The 23,237-nt window shown below is 38.7% G+C and overlaps 1 protein-coding gene across 3 annotated transcripts in view; it reads left to right on the top strand.

Annotated features, from left to right (window-relative positions):
* The window catches only part of CCDC173 (coiled-coil domain containing 173), a 44,061-nt gene that overhangs the window by 2,149 nt on the left and 18,675 nt on the right, over nucleotides 1-23,237 (top strand). For 2 of the 3 annotated variants that reach the window (XM_017517340.2, XM_017517342.2), the window contains exons 2-6: nucleotides 3,259-3,366; nucleotides 3,804-4,030; nucleotides 8,735-8,908; nucleotides 9,006-9,199; nucleotides 21,125-21,281. In XM_017517340.2, the coding sequence (XP_017372829.1) occupies nucleotides 3,276-3,366; nucleotides 3,804-4,030; nucleotides 8,735-8,908; nucleotides 9,006-9,199; nucleotides 21,125-21,281 (843 nt within the window). In that variant the 5' untranslated portion in view covers nucleotides 3,259-3,275. The remainder of the gene's footprint in view (nucleotides 1-3,258; nucleotides 3,367-3,803; nucleotides 4,031-8,734; nucleotides 8,909-9,005; nucleotides 9,200-21,124; nucleotides 21,282-23,237) is intronic. The other variant, XM_017517341.2, reaches the window with a different exon arrangement.

Raw genomic sequence — 23,237 nt, 5'->3', positions numbered from 1 at the left:
CCCCGCACCCCCACCCTCTCTTTGCTGTTTTGCCATGTAATGCCTTCCATCATATTATGATGCAGCAAGAAAGCCCCTGCTAGATGCTGGCACCTTGATATTGGGTTTCTCAGCTTCCAGAACGATGAGCCAATAAATTTCTATTCTTTATAAATTACCCAGTCCCAGGTATCCTAACAGCATGAAATAGGCTGGCAGTGATACAGTTGGGGGCAAACAAACTGACCAAAAAACTGAAAAGGATCAGTTGGGAAGTGATATGTCCATAGGGGCTTTGGAAAGCTTCTAGATTTGGGAATCTAGAAAGCCAAATGCATGCATAGAGCTATGTACATGCTCAGGAAAGACCTGGACCACAGAGACAGTATCAACAACAGCAACAACAATAAAAAGGAATTAAGTATTGATACATTCTACAATGTGTGTGAACCTTGAAAACATTCTTTGAGTGAAAGAAGACAGATATAAAAGGTATGATTCCATGCATATGAAATGTCTTGAATAGGCAAATCCATAGAGCCAGAAAGTAGATTAATGGTTACCAGGAGCTGTGAGGAGGAGAGGGCTGCTAATGCATACAGAGCTTCCTTCTGGGGTGATGAAAATGTTCTGAATTAAATAGTGGTGATAGTTGCCCAGCTTTGTGAATAGAGTAAAAACTGCTGAGTGAATAAAAATTCACCCTTTACAGTGGTGAATTTTTATATGTATTATAACTCAATAAAAAGATGATCTAATCCATGGAAAATGTGTCAATATGGCAGGTACATGGACTGATTTTAGATATTTTAGGTAACTTGCCACTGCCTTTGTCCCCTCTCTCCTGCTTGTGAGTCTGCCTATTTATATTCTCTCTCTGTCCATCTGTCTCTGTCTTTCATGTCCCTTCATTCAACTGTGGCCTGCCTTCTTGAACTTCTCTAACAGCCTCTACTAACATTGTATGAGAACCACTGTGAGGTAGGAATCTTGGAAGTAAGACTGCCCTATAAGAACTAAATTTTACATCAACCAGTGGATTAAAGCGGGGATATATGAAATCATCTATAACTCTGATCTTAACCAACGCTTTCCTGATCTTCAAAGTATGGGGGAACTTTGCCCCAACTTCAGTGGCCTGAGATAGTAAAAAGCCTTTCCCAAGTTTCCTGTTGTCTTCATTTTTTTCTTTGTGGTTACCCACCTCTATTCCTGCGTTTGTGGTTCTCTTTGTTCATTCTTGTATCAGAGTCCATGAAAAGATCTACTTATATAAAACATCCTGTGAACACAGTTACTATAGATTTGAGATGTCAAAGAGGAGGGATCATGCTGTGTACTGCATAGCTTGCTAAAATCCTGCTCTCCTGCCACCACTGCCAAGGCCACTTACCACTGTATGCTTTGTGGGGAGCATCTCCTGCCAGAATGGGCCATTGGCTCTACTGAGCCTCTTTAGAATTTTGGCGAATTAAATTTTCTGCATTTTATTTCACATATTAAAGAATGAGAATGACTCTCAGGTCAGACAAAAATATTAACATGCCTAGCAATTTGTTAATCAAAAGGCAGATGGTTTAACTTAGAGGCGGTTGTTTGGTTAGCTTCTGATAGCAAGTAACACAAGCCAAGGTGAGCTGGTCTAGGCAAAATAAAGGAAATTTGTTACAAGGATATAAGGATATATTGGTCATGACTCTTAAGTGGAACAGGGTCCTGAATCAAGTTACACCACAATCCCCAGATAGGAGAGACACAATATTCTCCTTTTTGTTGTAACTACTATGAGTTATATCAGTCATTTGCAACTAAAGAGTCATGATGATACTCTTTGCAACTCAAGATAATACTCTTTACAGCTAAAGAGTCATGATAAAGTCAGCTTTGTTTGGCTTTATTCTGCATGCAGATGTTTGGTATGTGGTAGGCAAGACAGAACCTGTGGTTTAAACTCAACACTTCAGCCACCAGCTTCTAACTTCTTTTCTTTCAGTGTCTTTCTCTTTCTGGAACCACGTGATTTTCTTGCTTCTGCCTTTCTCTCTACTTCTGTTTCATTCTTCTCCTCATACAAATAGTAAAAATAATAATAGCTAATATTTGTTGAGAACATATTATGTACCAGGTGCTAGTCTAAATTCTTTACATACATTAGGTACTGTTAATGACCCCATTTTACAATTAAGGAAACAAACTCACAAGGGTTAAGTAATTTTGTCTACATTCATATAGTTAATATATGGTGTGTTTAGAAAAAGTTCAGGTAGTCTGACTCCAGAATCCACACTCTTACCCACTCTGCTATCCTACCTTTGTTATGCCTGTGGCTACCTATCATTGTTCAAACGACTTTCCTATTTTGGTGAATCTCCTTCCTTTGATGTCCTACCTCCTTAAGATAGAAGGCAGAATTCATGTTTTCAGCTTCCCTTACAGCTGGAGTACAAGCATGGGATAAAGACTCAGCCAATCAATTTTACGTATGCCAGATTGATATTCTGAAGAGAGCAATATAAGGAAGCAAACAGCGTGTTGAATCAATTTGTGAGTGTGTGTAGATAATGGCAACAAAAGTGTACCAATTTCAGAGGCAACGGTGGTGCAGATTCAAGTATATGGTATCCAGTGGGGCAAGTTGTAAATGGGGCAAGTTGAGATGCCTACACAAAGCCCGTTGCCGTGTGCCCTCACTGGAACCTCTTGATGTGGTTTGTATGATGTTTTGCATATATAGCTTATATGGATGACTATAGCTCTCTACGAGATTGAAAATCCATTACTTAATGCCCCTGAATGAATTTCTTTTCTGCCTAAACTTGTTAGAGTAAGTTTGGCTGTTAATAATTAAGAACCTCAATTGATTAAATGGGTAGGACCATTTTTCCAAGGAGAGCTGTTAGGAGTTCCACTGTGTCATTTAGGATGCTTTGAATTCATATAACAGAACACCCAATTCAGTCATCTTCAAAAATAAGGACATTTGTTCACTTACATAACAGGAACTCCAGGCTTCAGGTTAAGTTGATTAGCAGAACAATGAGATCATTATTGCCTCAGATTCTTCCTTCGTGTTTTCTTCACAGTAACAGCTTCTTTGCAATAATAGCTTCATTCAAGGCTGGTTTCTCTTGTGGTTGTAGGATGGCTATTTATCTTTCTTTCTTGCTTCCTTGTTCATACCTAGCTTGAGAGTCTTTTGGATGTCTTTCCCAGAAGAACAAGGAAGAAAGTTTCTATAAGTTGCAAGTAAACATTTTATCCTGTTTCTTTGCTTTTTAGAGGAATAATGATTGACAATGAAGATCCAAGTGTTCTTAAACCAATTAGGCCCACCTTGGGACTACAGTGAGTTCTCCAAATTGTGTTGCTGCTGCTCAGCAGGAAGAGGTTAAAGTCAGTCATAATGACTACACCCCCAAAAGATGAACACCCACAGTTATCCATTTATAAACTGCCACTTTGTTAACTTTGAAAAATGCTTTTATAACAAGCTGTTGGAATAGATATTGATAGAAGAGCTCTATTTTAAACATGAGGATACTGAGATTCCAAAAAGTTAAATGACTTGCCTGAGTTTACACAGTAAGGAAGTGATTAAGCAAGGACTCAAATACACGTCTTCTGATTTCAAGACCTTGTATTTTTTTTCCACTTAATCATAGCTGTTCTTAGGATAACAAGAGTAAATTAAGTATTCGAAATAATTTTCAGTTATCATGCCAATGTCGGAACTTCTGAGAAAAATATCACTTAAACTGTTCCTGAAAGTCTTTAATAATCTTTTGGTTTTTTTGTTTGTTTGTTTGTTTTTTACAATTTATTAGAAATAAAAAACTCTGAAGAAGATCAAGTTCTCTATCCACCTCTTCTACCTAGTAAAGTAGATCTCCAGCAGGTCACCATAATTCCACACGATGAGTGGAAAAAGATTCAAGATAGCCTTGACAGGCTGACAAGAGAAGCAGCATGTCTCCGTGCAGAAAGAAAGGCAAAGACAGAAATGCATTTGCGATCCCAAGAAGTGGTAAAACATTGGACTAATACATATGCAGTAAGTATTAACCACTCAGGAGTACACATGCACTGAAGATTTACTCTTGTTTCATAGTAATCTTATGCTGCTTTTATAAAATTTTTTACATGTAAAATTTCATAAAAATGCATTGAAACACATTTTCAACAGTGTTACGTAGGTAAAAGTGATATACAATGAATCAGACATATTTGAAATGTATAATCCTATAATTTCGACATATGTATAAACCACCAAAGCTGTCATTACTATAGGATAATAAACATGTTCTTCACCCCAAAATTTCTTCATGACCTGTTTTATTCCCTCTCATTCCTCCTTGCTCCTCCTCCAAATCCATAGGTAACCACTGATTTACTTCCTATTACAGATTTTATTCAGTACAATGACTTTGAGATTCATTCATGTTGTGGATATCAATTGTTAATTTTTATTGCTGAATAGTATTCCATTGTATGGATATACCACAGTTTGTTTATTTGGTCACTTTCTGATGGTTGACATCAATGAAATGTTAACATTTGAATTGGTTTTTTTTTTTGTTTTGCTATTACAAACAAAGCTGCTGTGAACATTCATGTAAAAGTCTATGTATGGACATATGCTTCCATTTCTCTTGGTAGATATCTTAGTGTAGAATGGCTGTCTTTTATGGTAGGTATATATTTAACTTTGTAAGACATTTCCAAACTCTTTTCCAAAGTAGTTGTAATTTTGAAGTCTCAACAGTAATCTTTGAGAGTTCTATTTCCTCTACAGTCTCAACAAAAGTTGGTATAGTTGGTCTTTTTAATTATAGATGTTCTAATAGGTGTAAAATATCTCATTATGGTTTTAATTTGAATTTCTCTAAATAAAAATGATGTTGAAGATCTCTTAATGAACTTATTTTCTACCCGTATATCTTCTTTGGTGATGTATCTGTTCAAATATTTTGCCCAGTTTAAAATTAGTTTTATTATTGAGCTTAGATAATTTTTTTTTTTTTTTTTGAGACGGAGTTTCGCTCTTGTTACCCTGGCTGGAGTGCAATGGCGCGATCTCAGCTCACCGCAACCTCCGCCTCCTGGGTTCAGGCAATTCTTCTGCCCCAGCCTCCTGAGTAGCTGGGATTACAGGCACACGTCACCAGGCCCAGCTAATTTTTTGTAGTTTTAGTAGAGACGGGGTTTCACCATGTTGACCTGGATGGTCTCGATCTCTTGACCTCGTGATCCACCCGCCTCGGCCTCCCAAAGTGCTGGGATTACAGGCTTGAGCCACCGCACCCAGCCGAGCTTAGATAATTTTTAAACTATATTCCAAATACAAGTCCATTATTAGGTATTCGACTTGAAAATATTTTCTCCCACTCTGTGTCTTGACTTTTCATTTCCTTACTATATCTTTTGAAAAGCAAAAGTGCTTACTTTTAATAAAGTATGGTCTGTCAGTTTTCCTTGTATGTATCATTCTTTTAGTGGCTTATCCAAAAAATCTTTATGTAATCTGATATCACAGAGATTTTTCTCCTGTTTTCTTTTAGAAGTTTAAAAATTTTAGATTTCACCAAATGCTGCATGTTCCCACTTATAAGTGGGAGCTAAATGTTGAGTATACATGAACCCCGAGAAGGGGGTAGTAGACACTGGCACCTGCTTAAGTGTGGAGGAGGGTGGAAAGAAGATGAGGATGAAAAAACTACCTATTGGATATTATGCTGATTACCTGGGTGACAGAATATCTGTACACCAAATCCTTGTGACATGCACTTTACCTATGTAACAAGCCTGCACATGTGCCCCTTGAACCTAAAATAAAAGTTGGAAAGAAAAATATTTTTTAAGATTTCATGTTTAGGCCTATGGACCATTTAAAATATATGTTTATATGCAGTGAAGTGTTAATTTTGTGTGTGTGTGTGTGTTTGTGTATGAAGATCCCATTGTTCTTCTATAATTTATTGAAAATACTATTCTTTATCCACTAAATTGCCTTTGCACTTTTCTTGAAAATCTAGTTACATATATATATGCAAGCAGCATTTCTGCACTATCTATTCTGTTTCATTGCTCTATTTATCTTTACTCCAATAATACAGTCTTGATAACTGTAGATTTAATAACAGGTCTTAAAATCAGTTCTTTTTCAAAGATTTTTTGGCTATTCTAGGTCCTTCGCACATCCTTATCAATTTTATTTATTTATTTATTTATTTATTTAGAGATGGAGTTTCACTCTGTCACCCAGGCTGGAGTACAGTGGCGTAATCTTGGCTCACAGCAACCTCCTCCTCCCAGGTTCAAGCAGTTCTCCTGTCTCAGCTTCCTGAGTAGCTGGACCCTGGCTAATTTTTGTATTTTTAGTAGAGACAGGGGTTTCACCATGTTGGCCAGGCTGGTCTGGAACTCCTGACCTCAAGTGATCTGCCAGCCTCGGCCTCCCAAAGTGGGATTACAGGTGTGAGCCACAGCATCCAGCCATTATTAATTTTAGAATTTGCTTGTCAATTCCTGCAAAATTTCTGGCTGGAATTTTGATTGGGATTATGTTGAATCTCTAGATCAATTTGGAGATAATTACATTTTGACAATATTGAATCTTCTGAACCATGAACATACTCTATTTGTTTAAGTCTTAATTTCTGTTAGCAGTGTTTTATAGTTTTCAGTATTTAGGTTTTATACACCTTTTGTTGGATTTATCCCTAAGTATTTAATATTTTTAATTTTATGGTAAATGGTATTTTTTAAAAGTTTTAATCTGCTATTATTAGCTATAGAAATGCAGTTAATTTTTCCTATATTGATTTTGTATCCTGCAACATAGCTAATCTCACTTATTAGTTCTAGTGCCTTCTTGGTAGATTCCATCAGATTTTCTATATAGGCAATCATGGCATCAGAGAATAAAGACCATTTTAATTCTTTCTTTCCAATCTGGATGCATATTTCTTTTTCTTGACTTACTGCACTGACTAGAAGCTCCAGTATAATACTGAATAAATGTAGTGAAGGTAGATATTCTTGCCTTATTCCTGACTTTGGGGAAAAAGTACTGATTCTTCCACCTTTAAGTATGATGCTAAGTATACAGTTTTTGTAGATGTCACTAATCAAGTTGAAATTGCCTTCTATATCAAAATTGTTGAGTGTTTTGGTTCTTTTGAAATCAGGAATGGATGTTAGATTTTTTAAAATACTTTTTTGATGTCTATTAAGATTACCAGCAGCAAGACTGTCAATAAACTCATAGTAGTAAAAATTGTGATATAGACACAGAGATTGACAAAATAATAGGTCAGACGAGAGAACCTGGAAACAAACCCATGTTCCATATAGGAACTTGACATATGACAAAAATGTCATTGCAAGTAGGAAAGGAAAGGATGGGAATTCAACAACTGATACTGGGATAATTGGCATATGAAAGAGATTAAACTATATCTCAATGATACAGAATACAGAAAAATAGATTTCAGCCAGACTAAATACCTAAATTTAAAAGGCAAAACACTGGCCGGACGCAGTGGCTCAAGCCTGTAATCCCAGCACTTTGGGAGGCTGAGGCGGGTGGATCACGAGGTCAACAGATCGAGACCATCCTGGTCAACACGTTGAAACCCCGTCTCTACTAAAAATACAAAAAATCAGCTGGGCATGGTGGCGCGTGCCTGTAATCCCAGTTACTCAGGAGGCTGAGGCAGGAGAATTGCCTGAACCCAGGAGGCAGAGGTTGCTGTGAGCCGAGATGGCGCCATTGCACCCCAGCCTGGGTAACAAGAGCGAAACTCCATCCCAAAAAAAAAAAAAGGCAAAACACTAAAACTTTTAAAATAAATATCTTCAGGATATCAGAGTAAGTAAGGTTTTCTTAAGACATAGACAATAGGACCAGTAAGGAAAAGGAAGACCTTATATGACATGAGGATGAGGAGTGGAGTCCTCAGAGTTATAGAAGAGCATATAAAATATACAACTATTGGTTTGTTAAAGCAGCAAAAGTAGTAAGATATATATTTATTATGTAATTGTAGAGAGGAACTTTAGAAGTAAACAAAATAAACTAATAGTGGTTATCTTAAAATGAGAGGAGATTGCAGATTGGTTGGAAGGCGATACAGTCTGGATGTGTGTCCCCATTCAAATATATTGAAATGTAATTCCCAGTGTTGGAGGTGGGCCTATTGGGAGGTGGTTGGATCATGGGGGCAGATTTCTCAAGAATGGTGTAGCACCAACCCTGCTGGTACTATCCTTGAAATAGTAAGTGTGTCCTCATGAGATCTCTTTGTTTAAAAGTGTGTAGCACCACCCTCCTTCACTCTCTTGTTTCTGCTCTGGCCATGACATGCCTACTCCCTCTTTGCCTTCTGCCATGATTGTAAGTTTCCTGAGGTCTCTCCAGAAGCTGAGCAGATGCCAGCATCATCCTTTCTGTACAGCCTACAGAACTGTGAGCTAATTAAATCTCTTTTCTTTGTAAATTACCCATTTATGTGAGAAGAGATTAATACAGAAGGAGAAGTTCATATACCTCTTTAATATTTTGAGATTTTGAACCATGTAAATATGTTACCAACCTAAAAAAGTCAGTCTAAAAAATTAGCTCGTAAGTATAGCCTCTATTTTATTAATAAAATATTACAAATACAACCAAAACAATATCTCAAATTGTCATGTTAAATTGTAGTAAAATTAAATTGACAAATAAAAACAGAAGATTGTGTTTGTCTTTTTACAGGGAATGAAAGAACAGAAACTTGAAGCCAAAAAGAAGCGTGATGAAGAAATAGAGGCAGAAAGACAAATTCTTGATCTGGAAGAAGAAATATACAAACAAGGAAAAAGAAAAAAGGCCATTGAAAATGCAAAGCAGTATCAATTTTACCAGACAGAAAGAGTGAAAAACTTTCATGTACTACTTGGGTTTTCTTGTATTTTTATATATATTTAACATACCTATACATAATTAGGCATCATTTTCTTAAAGTACTATAATTTTTCTTTTGTAGTCAGGACTTCTTCTTAGTAGAGTTATGAAGGAACGTGATGCCCAGATTGAATTCCAAAAGAGTAAGATAAAATCAGATAAAAAATGGGAGGAACAATTGAAACTCAACATTGAAAAAGCTTTTAAAGAAGAACAAGAAAAAGCAGAAAAACGGCATAGAGAAAGAGTGGCTCTTGCCAAAGATCATCTAAAACAGTATGTATACATCAAATACCCTTTTGTACCTTTCTCTTTTTCTCATAATGGAGGTAGCTTTTTTCTGATTATAAAAATAATACATGTTAAGTTAATTAGTAGAAAGAATACAAAAAGGAGGTTAAAAATCACTATCACTTTCTTACCCAGAGATTATATATTGGTTATTATTGTCATAATAATGCAATGTAATAAACAACCATACAGTCCAGTGGCATACAAAAAAAAAAAAAAACGTGTTTACTTCTCATGCATCTGGGGGTTGGCTGATCTAGGCTGGAATCAGCTGGGCAACTTTTCTTTAAGCTGTAGGACTGGCTGGGTTTGCTCATTGTTGTGGGGAGGATTCTGAACCACTCCATGAGTATACATTCTGAGGTTCAGGATGAAGCAGCCACCCAGGGAAACTTTTCACAGAGATTCAAGAGAGCAAGCCCAAGCTTGCAAGAACATAGCTAAACCCAAAGTCAATGGACAAGGAAGTATACTTGGACTACCATCAATCTAACGCAAGTCACACGGCCAACCCCAACAACAACAGAACAGAGAAGTAGACTTCCATGAGAGTGAGGCAGGAAGGGAAAGGGAGTGAAGCTTTGTTGAACAATAAATCTAAACTACCACAGGAAGTTACTATTGTTGTTTTGGTGTATAGCCATGCAGAGTTTTTTTTTTTTTTTTAATGATGGAGGCATCAGGCTTATTGAAATATAATTTGCATTCATTAAAATTCACCTTTTAAAAAGTATAGCTGCATAACTACCACTGAAATCAAGATATAGAACATTTCCATCACCCCCAAAATGTTTCTCATGCCCTTTTGCTGTAAGTTCTCTCCTACCCCCAGCCTCTGGCAGTCATTGAAACAGACATTTTTTCTGAGCATATATACTCACATTGTATAAAATGAAGTGTGAATGAGCAGTATTGTCTTATTACATGCTTTTATCACATACCTGTATGTCATATGTATTTATCAAAATCACATTGTGTCTAAATGACACAGACATCAGTTATCAGAATATACATATTGCCAAATTGTGTAGTTTTCAGTTCAGTCCTTAGTAACATGGGAAGAAAAATGTTTGGATTTATTGTAATTTTTTTCTTTGGTACTATAGAAATCTAAAGGTTTGTACAAGTTAGGGACAACACCATTGGCAAAGGGAGGCAAGTATTTGGCCAGTGAATCACTTGTGTTTGAGAAATCTCTCTTGTTATATTGGAGCTCAGAGGTGGCAGTCAGATTTCTAGCAAGCTACCTTGCACAAGACAGCCTGTGAAGGCAAGTGCTAACACCTTCACAGGCTGGCTATCTACTGACAGCCTTTGTATCTAGGCTGTGTTTCGGCCACAGCATGTTTTTTCCTTGTAGTATATCTCAGTAGGTTAGAGGTTCAAGCTGGTATAGGATTTATTTTAGTTATTTCTTTGGAATATCTTCAGTGCAGTCTAGAAAATGTTCATCAAACTCTGCGGTCAGCATAAATTCCTTTACTTACTTCTCGTGGTGGGCTTTGTCCTTGTGGATGGTGACCAAGTGTTACTTATCCTCACTGTACTCTCAACTCTCCTATTTTTATTTGAAATTTCTTGAAAATTCAGTTATGTTGACAAGCAATGGAACAGAATTTCCCGCATTAGATTGGTTGCATTGTGGGGAATTAGGAGAGGAAGGATGTTGCGATGGTTAATATTACATGTCCACTTGACTGGATTGAAGGATACCTAGATGGCTGGTAAAGTGTTGTTTCTGGGTGTGTCTGCAAGGGTGTCACCAGAGGAGATAGACATTTGAGTCAGTGGACTGGGAGAAGAAATCCCACCCTCAGTGGGGTAGGCACCATCCAGTCGGCTGCCAGCACAGCTAGAACAAAGCAGGCAGAGGGTGGGCTAATCTTGCTTGCTGAACCTTCTGGCTTTCTCCTTTATCGGTGCCAGATGCTTCCTTTGCTTTTCATGCCCTTGGACATCAGATCCCAGGTTCTTCCGCCAGTACACTCTGGGACTTACACCAGTGTTCTCGGGCCTTTGGCCACAGACTGAAGGCTGCACTGTGAGCTTCCCTGGTTTTGAGGCTTTTGGACTCCGACTGAGCACTACTGGTTTCTCTCTTCCTCAGTTTGCAGAGAGCCTATTGTGGGACTTCACCTTGTAATCATGTGAGCTAATTCTCCCAAATAAACTCACATATATACACACCCTCTTGGTTCTTTTTCTCTGGAGAACCCTGACTAATAGAGATGTTCAGCATGTGAACCTGGGTTGCCGATTTGTTTCCAAAGTCCTACAGCTTAAATTTAATAAGAAACATTCAAATCTGTAATTGAAAACAACATAGGAAATTATAAACCTATTATTATATATTTGTTTAAGTATATGAGTTTACAAATTTATCACCAAGCTGGATTCTGTTGAATGTTTATTGATGTATGGGTTTTATGGAATTCAGAATGCTTGTTACTTTAAAACACTGTTAGGAATGGAGATGAGCCTATAAAAAGCCTCTTTAAACTAATAGAAATGGAATAATAGCACTGGTATTAACCTGAATTGGGAAGAGAAGCATGTAGTAGAAAAGAGATGCAAAGGAGAGTTTCTTTCCCCTTTCTTAAGAGTTTAATCAGGAGCAAAATCGATATTCCTTCATTCATACAAACATTTATTGAACAACCTCCATTTGCCCCTGACTATTCTAGTTATTGAGAATACAAAGATGAATATGATGTAATCTTCTTAAGAAGTTCACAGCCAGGTGCTGTGGCTCACGCCTGTAATCCCAGCACTTTGGGAGGCTGAGGTGGGTGGATCACTTGAGGTCACGAGTTCAAGACCAGCCTGACCAACATAGTGAAACCCCGTCTCTACTAAAAAAAATACAAAATTAGCCAGGCATGGTGATACATGCCTGTAATCCCAGCTGCTCAGGAGGCTGACACAGGAGAATTGCTTGAACCTGGGAGGTGAAGGTTGCAGTGTGCTGAGATTGCGCCATTGCACTCCAGCCTGGGCAACAAGAGCAAAACTCTATCTAAAAAATAAATGAATAAACATAAGTGTAGAGGGTGTGTGCAAGCATATAAAATTGGTGTCTGACCCAGTCGAGAGAAGGGTTTTCAGAAGAAACTGGCTCCTGCACCTAAGTTTGAAGAATGAATAGTAATAAGCCATGCTAAGAGTGGGCTATGGAGGTATTTTAAACACAGGTGAAGGCCCAGAGTGGGATAGAACATGGTGGATTTGGAGAACTAAAAGTAGTCAAGATGGCTGTAGTATAAAGGATTAAGTGTGCACTGTGAAAGATAAGGTTGGAGAGAGAGGCTAGGATCAGATCATGATGTCTTGTAGGTCATGTGCCTTAAGGTCTGCCAAAATTTGGAATGACTGTCTTCTTTGAGCAAAGACCATATTTTTATTCTTTTAATCACAAAGAAATGGAAATTGCAGAATACCAAGAGGCAAGTCTCTTTTTGCATGCCCTATTAATTGTATTACCAAGTGCTACCTTGTGGTGACTTAAAGTATTTCCACACATTCTTTGATACTCCTTCCTTCAGAGGATGGAGCCCAATTTATTTCCCTCTTAAGTGTGGCTATACATAGTAACTCATTTCTAAGAAATAGAATGTGTCAGAAATAATGGTGTGTGACATCTAAGTTTAGGATATTTAAAGGCATTGTGGCTTCCTCCTTGCTGTCTCTCATGGATTGCTCATTGGGGAGCCTAACTGCCATGGTGTAAGGATACTCGGGCAGCTCAATGGAGGGATCCATGTGGCAAGGACCTGAGGCATCCTGACAACAAATATGTGAAAATGGATTCTCCAGCCTCATTTAAGCCCTTGGATGACTACTGCTTCAACTGGCATCTTGACTACAAGATAGTTGAGGAGCATCCAACTAAGTCACTCTCAGGTTCCTGACTCTCAGGAATGGTATGAGGTAATAAGTGTTTATTGTTTAAAGCTATTAAGTTTTAGATTAATTTGTTACTCAGTAATAGAAAACTGAAACTCATTACACAGCTGCTGGCCCTGTGCCTGAAAGTGAAAATTTTCACATACTTTCTAAACAATCTATAGGCTCCAGACCAGGGAAGACTGTGCTGCTGTGGGGCTTTGACCAGTATAAGAGTCTTTTTGTGACTCACAGCCCCTTGGGCATGATGGGGATAAGACAAATAAGATACCACAGTGACACCAAAATCCTCAAATAGAGGGATTTTGACCAGGAATCTTATACATAATTATTAAAAAGAAACAACACTGTATCTACAGACACTGTATAGGCCTTCTTTGTTCTGTAAATAGGTAAGCCTTTCTCTAGGAACAGACACATAGACTTGGCTTAAGAAAACTCACTAATTACTGTCAGTTAATCCCATCAGCTTCACACACACACACACACACACACACATAGAAAAAGTGGTCATAGGATAGTTTGCATCACTTTTCCCTGGATAAAGATTATCTAGGGAGAGTAGAGAGAAAGAAGAGGGCTTAAGTGATCTCATCCGTTTTACAGATTTAAGTGCCATCCTAAATCTGACGGCTCTAGTCTAGACCATCCCTTTGAACCCCAGCTTCACATATACAGCTGCCTCCATGGTATCTCCATTTCAGTGTCTCATAGTATCTCAAACTTAAAATGTCTACACAGAATTATTGACTCCCAGCGGCATCTTTATCCAACCAGTGTTTCAAACCAGAAACGTAGGAATTCACCTTGGTTCCTCATTTTCCATTATCTTCCACATCAGATCTCTCTGCAATTCATGTTGCTTTTTTTCCCCAAAACAAATCTTGAATTTATTGCTATCATCTAGTCGAGGCAACCCTCATATATTCCATGGGTTACTGTATCCGTCTCTTAATTGGCCTCACATTATTTATTTGCCAAGTTCTTCTTTATTTATCATCCAGAGATATTTTATCAAGATGAAAATTGATCATATTATTATTCTACCTTAAGCACTTCAACGGCTTTCCATTCAACTGAAAATACAATGGAAATTTGATATCCCCTGCAAGGCCCTGTGTGATCCAGCCTGCCTACTTCTCAGCCTCCTCTCTTACCATTCCTTCCCCTTAGTTATGATGCCTCTGTTACACTGAACTTCCAGGGCTTCGAGCATCTACCAAACCATTCTTGCCTCATGTTTTCTCTACTGCCTGGAATTTTACCCTTCCATTCATCTGTAGACTTTTTACCAGCTCTGGGAGGCCTTCCTGTCTTAGAGTTCAACTCTGTTGAAAGTTATCTAAGTACCTCAATTATTACGCTTTTACTTAGTCTCTTATTTCTAAACAGCACTACAGTTTGTAATTACATTGTCTATTTATAGGCATACCTTGTTTGATTGTGCTTTGCGTTATTGTACTTTGCAGATATTGTGGGTTTTTTTACAAATCGAAAGTTTGTGGCAACCTTGCATTGAACAAATTTATCAGCACCATTTGTTCAACAGCATGTCCCTTTATGTCTCTGTGTCACATTTTGGTAATTCTTGCAATATTTCAAATTCCTCAATATTGCTGTATCTATTATGGTGATCTATGATCAATGATCTTTCATGTTACTATTGTAATATCTTGACGTCCCACAAACTGCACCCATATAAGATGGCAAACTTAATTGAGGAGTATTGTGTGTGTCTTGACTTCTCTACCAAGCACTGTTCCCCTATCTCTCTCCCTTTCCTTAGGCCTCCTTTTTCCCTGAGACACGACAATATTGAAATCAGGCCAATTAATAACTTTATAATGGCCTCTAAGGGTTCAAATAAAAGGAAGAGGCGCATGTCTCTCACTTGAAATCAAAAGCTAGAAATGATTATGCTTAGTGAGGAAGACATGTCAAAAGCCAAAATAGGCTGAAAATTCAGACTCCTCCACCAAACAGCCAAGCAGTGAATGCAAAGGAAAAGTTCTTGAAGGAAATTTAAAGTGCTGCTCTAATGAATACACAAATGATAAAAGAGCCAAACAGCTTTATTGCTGATATGGAGAAAATTCTAGTGGTCTAGATAGAAGCTCAAACCAGCCTGACATTCCCTTAAGCCAAAGCCTAATCCACAACAAGGTCCTAACTCTCTTTAAGTCTGTGATGTCCGGAGAGGTACGGGCATTGTGGAAGTGAAGCTAGCAGAAGTTGTTTCATAAGGTTTGAGGAAAGAAGCTGCCTCCATAACCTAAATGTGCAAGGTGAGGCATCAAGTGCTAATGAAAACGCTGCAGCAAGTTATCCAGATATGGCTAAATCACTGATGAAGGTGGCCACACTAAACAACAGATTTTCAGTATAGATGAAACAGTCCTATAGTGGAAGAAAATACCATCTAGGACTTTCATAGCTAGAAGAGAAATCAATGCCTGGCTTTAACACTTCAAAGGGCAGGCTGACTTCCTTGTTAGCAGCTAATGTAGTTGGTGACTTTAAGTTGAACCCAATGCTTATTTACCATTCTGAAAATCCTAGGACCCTTAAGAATAATGCTGAATCTTTTCCGCCTTGGCTCTGAAAAAGAAACTACAAAGCCAAGATGACACCACATGTGTTTACAGCAAGGTTTACTGAAAACTTTAAGTCCACTATTGACATCTATTGCTCAGAAAAAAGATTCCTTTCAAAATATTACTGCTCATTGACAATGCACCTGGTTATTGTCAGTGAGCATTAATAAGAGCTCTGATGATTTCAGGTATAACCTTAAAACTAAAAAAAAAAAAAAAAAAAAAAAAAAAAAAAAAAAGAGGTCTGATGATGTACAGGAGATTAATGTTGTTTTCATGCCTGTTATCATAACATCCATTCTGCAGCCCATGGATCATGAAGTAATTTAGACTTTCAAGTCTGACTGTTAAAGAAATATATTTCACAAGACCATAGCTGTGATAGTCCTCTAATGGACCTGGGCAAACTAAATTGAAAATCTTCTGGAAAGGATTCAGCATTCTAATTGCCATTAAGAACACTTGGGCCAGGTGCAGTGGTTCATGCCTGTAATGTCGGCACTTTGGGAGGCCGAGGTCGTTGGATCACGCGAGGTTAGAAGTTCGAGACCACCCTGGTCAACATGGTGAAACCCTGTCTTTACTAAAAAGATAAAAAATTAGCTGGGCATGGTGGCACATGCCTGTAATTCCAACTACTCAGGAGGCTGAGGCAGGAGAATCTCTTGAACCCAGGAGACAGAGGTTGCAGTGAGCCTAGATCACGCCATTGCACTCCAGCCTGGACAACAAGAGCGAGACTCTATCTCAAAAAAGAAAAAAAGAACATTTGTGATTCATGGAAGAAGGTTAAAATATCAACATTAATAAGAATTTGAAGAAGTTGATTCCAACCTTCATGGATGACTTTGAGAGGTTCAAGACTTCAGTGGAGGAAGTAACTGTAGATGTGGTGGTAATAGCAAGAGAAGTAGAATTAGAAGTGGAGCCTGAAGATTTGAGGGAATTGCTGCAATCTCATGATCAAACTTGAATGGATGAAAAGCTGATTCTTATGGATGAGCAAAGAAGGTGGTTTTCTCGAGGTGGAATCTACTGCAGGTGAAGATGCTGTGAAGGCCATTCAAATGGCAGCAAAGGATTTAGGATTTTACATAAACTTCATTGATAAAGCAGCAGCAGGTTGAGAGGATTGACTCTAATTTACCAAGAAGTCTTACTGTGGGTTAAATGCCATCAGACAGCATCACCTACTGCAGAGAAATCTTTCATGAAGAGCCAGTCAGTATGGCAAACTTCATTGTTGTCTTATTTTAATAAATTGCCACAGCCACTTCAGCCTTCAGCAGCCACCACCCTGTTCAGTCAGCAGCCGTCAATGTCAAGGCAAGACCCTCCACCACCAGAAAGATTCTGACTTTCTTAAGGCTGAGATGGTTGTTAGCATGTTTTAGCAATAAAGTATTTTTTAATTAAGGTATATACATTTTTTAGACATGATGCTATTGTAGACTTAATAGACTATAGTAGAGTGTAAATATAAGTTTTACATTCAATGGGAAACCAAAACATTTGAATGACCTACTTTATTGAGATATTCATTTTATTGCAGTAGTTTGGAACCATACCCAATATCTCTGAGGTATGTCTGTACTTTACTTGTTAGCTTGTTTTTGTTTGTCTCCCTCACTAGACTGTGAGCTTCTTGAGTGTGCCATGTCTGTTTATTCACTGTAGTAAAAATTCAATAAATACTAGGTAAATGAATGAGAGGTCTAAGGATTAAAGAAGAGTTAGGTATAATTCTTAAGTCCCTACCATATGTAACTGAAAAGATGATGGTACTGTTCACCAAAATAAAGAAAAGAGACCAAAAGAATCAGTTTAGAAGAGGAGGATGATGAATTTGGTTTTAGACACAGAGAATGTGAAGTAGCTATGTAATAGCTAGGTGATGATGCCTAGTGGGTTGTCTCTATAAGAATCAAGGTAGGCTGGGCATGGTGGCTCATCCTAGCAGTTTGGGAGTCCGAGTGGGAAGGATCACTTGAGCCTAGGAGTTCAGAGACCATCCTGGGTAACATGGTGAGACTCCTATGGAGTCCTAATTAGGGAAAAGGAGTTTGGCTGGTGGGAGCAAGAAAAAGCAAAAGATGATGCAGATGATAAGCTGTAAATCTGCCTTTCTTCCTGGTCCAGGACACACAGCCCTTCTGTACAAATAATTCACAATCTTCCTGTGCCCAACTTCCACCAGCCATCTACAAGTAAGCTCACGGCAACCTTGGTGTTATCAGTACTGCACAAAGCCCTGCTCAGCATACAGTATATACAGTATCCTGTAAAATCTCTAGCAAGCCCTGTTTCCTTGCAGTCAGCCTCTTTCTTGCAGACTGCTCACTGCCTCCCTGGCAATGTATTTTTATACTTTCTCTAATAAATCTGCCTTTCTACAATTGTTTTGGTAAATTCTTTTACCCCCATATCAATAGCCCATCCTTCCCCTACAACAACTGCATCTTTAAAAAAAAAAAAAGTTTGCTGGAATTTGTTGGGTGTGGTGGGGCATATCTGCAGTTGCAGCTGCATGACAGGCTGAGGCAGAAGGATCACTTGAACCCAGGAGTTTGAGGTTGCAGTGAGCTATGATTGTACCACTACACTCCAGCCTGGATGAGAGAGTGAGACCCTGTCTCAAAAAAAAGTTTTTAAAAATGAAAGAAGCAAAGTTGTCTGTTGTAATAGAGAGAGAGCTCACTTTGGATGTCTGACTACTGTCCTTTTTTTTAGGCTTCACCCTCACTTCTTCTTGGCCCTGTGTCTGTACAGGCTGATAAGAAGGCTCCTGGAACTCTTCTCCTCCTCTTTTGGCACCAGTGCTTAATTTCAATCCCCCATGCTCAAAAACTTTTCCTCAGTCCCACCTCTTAGCAATAATAAAGGCCCAAACCCACTCCCTCTGCTCTGTCCAAGGCAATCAAGACCTACTTATGCCTGCCCAGCTCTTCCCAGGAGTCCCTCATGTGAGTAATACTTTCTATCAAGTTTTCTGGGGATGTAGTGTCATCAACCTGGACATCTGAACCAAATTTTGGGCAGTGGTCTTTCTTGCTTTTACAGGAGAACTATACAACATCTATATAAGCCCAAGAATCAGATCTGTGCTAGATGTACAGATTTGGAACCTTCAGAATGTGAATCAAGGATAGCAAGGAGCTGACTCAAGGATAGCAAGGCATATGACATATTCAACTCTGATTGCGAGGTAGAGGCTGCCCGATGCATTGGTTGCGAAGGACCAAGAATCGGCAGGAAAGAGTTCTGTGTTGGTTGCTGACATCTGTGTTGGGAATGGGAGTTGGAAGTAACGATATGAATGTTATGTATTTCTTCCTTGAACTAGAGGATCTCAAATTTACTTCAACAAGTTAACTTTGCATTAAGCTAAATTAATGGCAGATAGATGAGAAGTCTATTCAAACTACCCAAACTAAGGAAAAAGACTCTTTTGACAGCTAATTAAATTTTTAATTATTGTGAATTATGTAAGTCACTGGCAATATATTTTAAGTGATTTTGGAGACAATTTTGTTACTCTCAGAATAGGTAAATTTTTTGCTGAAATGATGAATTATTCAATGGATGCACAGTTATAATCTTAGTGATTTCCAGATTTGTTAAGAAACGTTAAAGTTGAAAATTTTTAAAGTATCTTGTTTTCTCTTAAAGTAGCAATTTAAAAACTTCAAAAGCTTCTGTTCTTAGAATTGAATAAATCTCTTCTTATAATGTTCTTCAAATCTTTTTTTTTTTTATGAGACAGAGTCTTGCTCTCACCCAGGCCAGAGTGCAATGGTGTGATCTTGGTTCACTGCAACCTCTGCCACCCAGGTTCAAGCGACTTCCTGCCCCAACCTCCTGAGTAGCTGAGACTACAGGTGGGCACCACCATGTCCAGCTAATTTTTTTTGTTTTTTTTTTTTTTAGTAGAGATGGGGTTTCATTGTGTTGGCCAGGCTGCTCTTGAACTCCTGACCTCAGGTTATTTGCCTGCCTTGGCCTTCCAAAGTGCTGGGATTATAGGCATGAGCCACCACACCAGGCCATGTTCTTCAGATCTTGACTGTTGACTTGTGAGTTTGCTTCTAGGAGATTGGTAGATATAAAATATTAAATAGTTCTAACAAAATTTTGGAAACTTGAGGTTTTTTTAGGGCAAAGATAAACCTTGTTTAGCATTGGCCCACAGTGATCTTTTTCTTACATCCTCCTAAAGAGAGTGACTCTGACTCTAAAGCTTATTATTCTGCACAGACGAATCAAGTAGGAATCTCCTGTCCTGGATTGGCTTAACAGTAACAAAGTGAACTAGTTGGCTCACTTAACTGTATAGTCCTCCATGGCATAGGGGAAGGAAATTTTCCCTTCCCGGAAGCTAAGTGAGGAGACTCCAGTAAAAAAATGTTTTCTCAATTGGGTGCATGTGAAAGAAAGGTTGACTGGGCACATTGGCTAAGGCCTGTAATCCCAATGCTTTGGGAGGCTGAGGCGGGAAAATTGCTTCAGACCAGGAGTTTGAGACCAGCCTGGGCAAACATAGCAAGAGCCCATTTCTAAAGAAAAAAGTTTTTTTGTAAAGAAAAAAGGGTTTATTTCTTAGTCATTCATCTATTTAGGTGGTTTGTCGACCTACACTATGGCTACCTGTTCAGGAAAAAAAAAAGCAAGAGAGAGGGCAGATAGAGTAGTGACAAAGCCTGTATACTTGAGGTTTGGCTGCCAGATGAGGGGCCCTTGAGACCTGGAGTCTGTAATTAACTGATTAATAGTGGGAGCTCCTGCTAGTGATGGTGGTGGGGCTTATGGACAAGTTGAAGAGAGGCAGCAGGAGCTAAATTGCCCAGATCAGGGCAGTGAGGTGGACCCTCAGGGATCTCTGAAGAACTCACACATAAGTTCTGAAAGAGCCAGGAAGGCTCATCACTCAGAAGAAATTATCGGCTAGTCGGTATTGGCTGGAGAAAGCATTACAACCCAAGTGGTCAGTTGAGTAAGGAGAACTTTCTTCCTCTCATTCCATCAAACCCTGTTCCTTGAGAGGCTAGGCCCACTGTTTATGTAGCATCATCTAGGGCTGAAGTTGGGAAGCACTAGGGATTAGGAACCTTTCTGTAAAATAATGTCACCATTTCTTCTTACTGTCATCCCATTAACTGGTTCTTTCTAAAGGAAAAGAACGCTTACTTGGGTGAATAATGAAATAAATTTTGAGGAAAGGAAAGTATTGCCAGTTCTAGGTTAACCAAGATTGGATTAGTTTACTATTACTACCATTTAATGTCTGTTCTTTCCCCCCAAAGAAATTCACAAGTTCTTCCTTGCAGCTTTAAATCATTCAAGGTTAGAATTGAATTCATTTCTTAAAGATATAACCTATTTTTCTGCTTTGTTCTCAATTATGTTTTTGCTTTAGAATAAAGGAACATGAGGAAGAAGAGGAAAGAAGGAAAAAACATGAAGAAAAAGATGCTGAGGAAATAAAGCGACAGAATGCACTATATGAAATCGAAATGAGAAAAAAACTAGAAAAGAAAAAAGAAGAGATACATGAAAGCAAGAGACGGTTTCTTGTAAGTTGAAAATGCAGAATTTCCAAAAAGGTTCAAAGTCAAATGCCTAGCTTTTAAAATTGATACATAATATTTGTATATATTTATGGAATACATGCGGTATTTTGATAGATGCATACATTATGTAATGATCAAGTAAGGGAATTTAAGTTATTGGTCATCTTGAACATTTATTATTTCTTTGTGTTGGGAACATTTCAAATCTTCTAGTTATTTTGAAACGTGCAATGTATTGTTAACTATAGTCCCCCCACTATGCTATCAAACACTAGAAATTATTCTGTATGTCTAACTGTAAGTTCATACTTCCTTACCAGCTTCTGATAGAATAACTCATTCTAGTTCTTGCCTTCATTAGATCATTTTTTAGTTCCCACATAATGAGTGAGAACATAATACATTTGTCTTTCTGTGCCTGCAAATGCCTAACTTTTGATAATAAAAAATAGTGGAGTAGAAGATCCACTCCCAAGTTGCTATTAAGTTGGGATTCTTAGGGAATGCATACTTTTGTGATAGCTATATTTGCTGTGGTTTTTTGTGCATGTGCTCTCATGCATGAACAAGAAAGAGAAAAGGGAAAATGAGATTTTTTTAAAATGAATTTATTTTCTTAAGAGTTATGAAGAATGAATGGGGTGATTTATATTTGGTGTCTATTGTGCCATTATTATGTGCTCCACAAATGGAAATATTTTTGTCGCAGTTCACCACAGGGGCGTGTCTGGAGGGTCTCCTAGTCCTAGTGCCACTGCTCCCTAGTTCCAGGCTGGGGCTTTCCCTAGCACTGCTGAGGAGCCACCTTGTGCAGCTCAGCTCCTGGAGGGCAGAGGAGAGAGGCTGAGAGTGCCTGAAGGCTCAAGAGGAGGATAAGAGGATAAGGATGGAATTACCAGCAGTGCCTGAAAATGCCTAGTCTGTAGAGTCTGAGAAGGAAATTTATAATTAGGCGAATGTAGTATTGAAAGATGCAAATGGCATCTTGGAGGACTTACAATCATACAGAGGAGCTGACCATGAAATACAAGAAGCAATCCAGCAGCCAGCAGATGAAAAGTTGCAAGAGAAGGCATGGGGTGCATTTGTTCCACTGGCAGGCAAATTAAAGAAACTGTATGGATGTTCTCAGTGGTTAGAAGCAGCATTAAAAGGTCTTCAGGGAGCCTTGACAAGTAACCCATATTCTCCCACCCAGCATCTAGCACATGAACAGGCTTTTGCTAAAGAGTTTGCAGAAATTCTTCATTTCACATTCTGGTTTGATGAACTCAGGATGACAAATCCTGCTCTACAGAATGATTTCACCTATTATAAAAGAACATTGAGTTTTATGTGGATTAATAATGTACTGTCAGGCCAGACATAGTGGCTTCCGCCTGTAATCCTAACACTTTGGGAGGCTTAGGCAGGCGTATCTCTTTGAGCTCAGGAGTTCGAGACCAGCCTGGCAACATGGTGAAACTCTGTGTCTACAAAAAGTACAAAAATTAGCCAAGCATGGTGGCACATGCCTGTGGTCCCAGCTACTCAGGGGGCTGAGGCTGGAGGATTGCTTGAGCCAGGAAGTGGAGGCTTCAGTGAGCCAAGATTGCGCCACTGCACTCCAGCCTGGGTGACAGAGCAAGACTCCATCTCAAATCAAATAAACAACCTAATGAGGCATCTTTTCGCTCTTGTGGCCCAGGCTGGAGTGCAATAGTGCGATCTTGGCTTATTGCAACCTCCGCTTCCCCAGTTCAAGCAACTCTCTTGCCTCAGCCTCCCGAGTTGCTGGGATTACAGGCTCATGCCACCACACCCATTTAATTTTTTGTATTTTTAGTAGACAGGGTTTCACTGTGTTGGCCAGGCTGGTCTTGAACTCCTGACCTCAGGTGATCCACCTGACTTGGCCTCCCAAAGTGCTGGGATTACAGGGGTGAGCCACTGGTGCCCAGCCCCGTTTTTTTTTTTTTT

Source organism: Cebus imitator, unplaced genomic scaffold (genome assembly GCF_001604975.1).
Source record: "Cebus imitator isolate Cc_AM_T3 unplaced genomic scaffold, Cebus_imitator-1.0 Scaffold628, whole genome shotgun sequence".
Classification (NCBI taxonomy): domain Eukaryota; kingdom Metazoa; phylum Chordata; class Mammalia; order Primates; family Cebidae; genus Cebus; species Cebus imitator.
The sequence above is the reverse complement of the archived record's forward strand: the minus strand, read 5'-3'. Positions and strand labels throughout refer to the sequence as shown.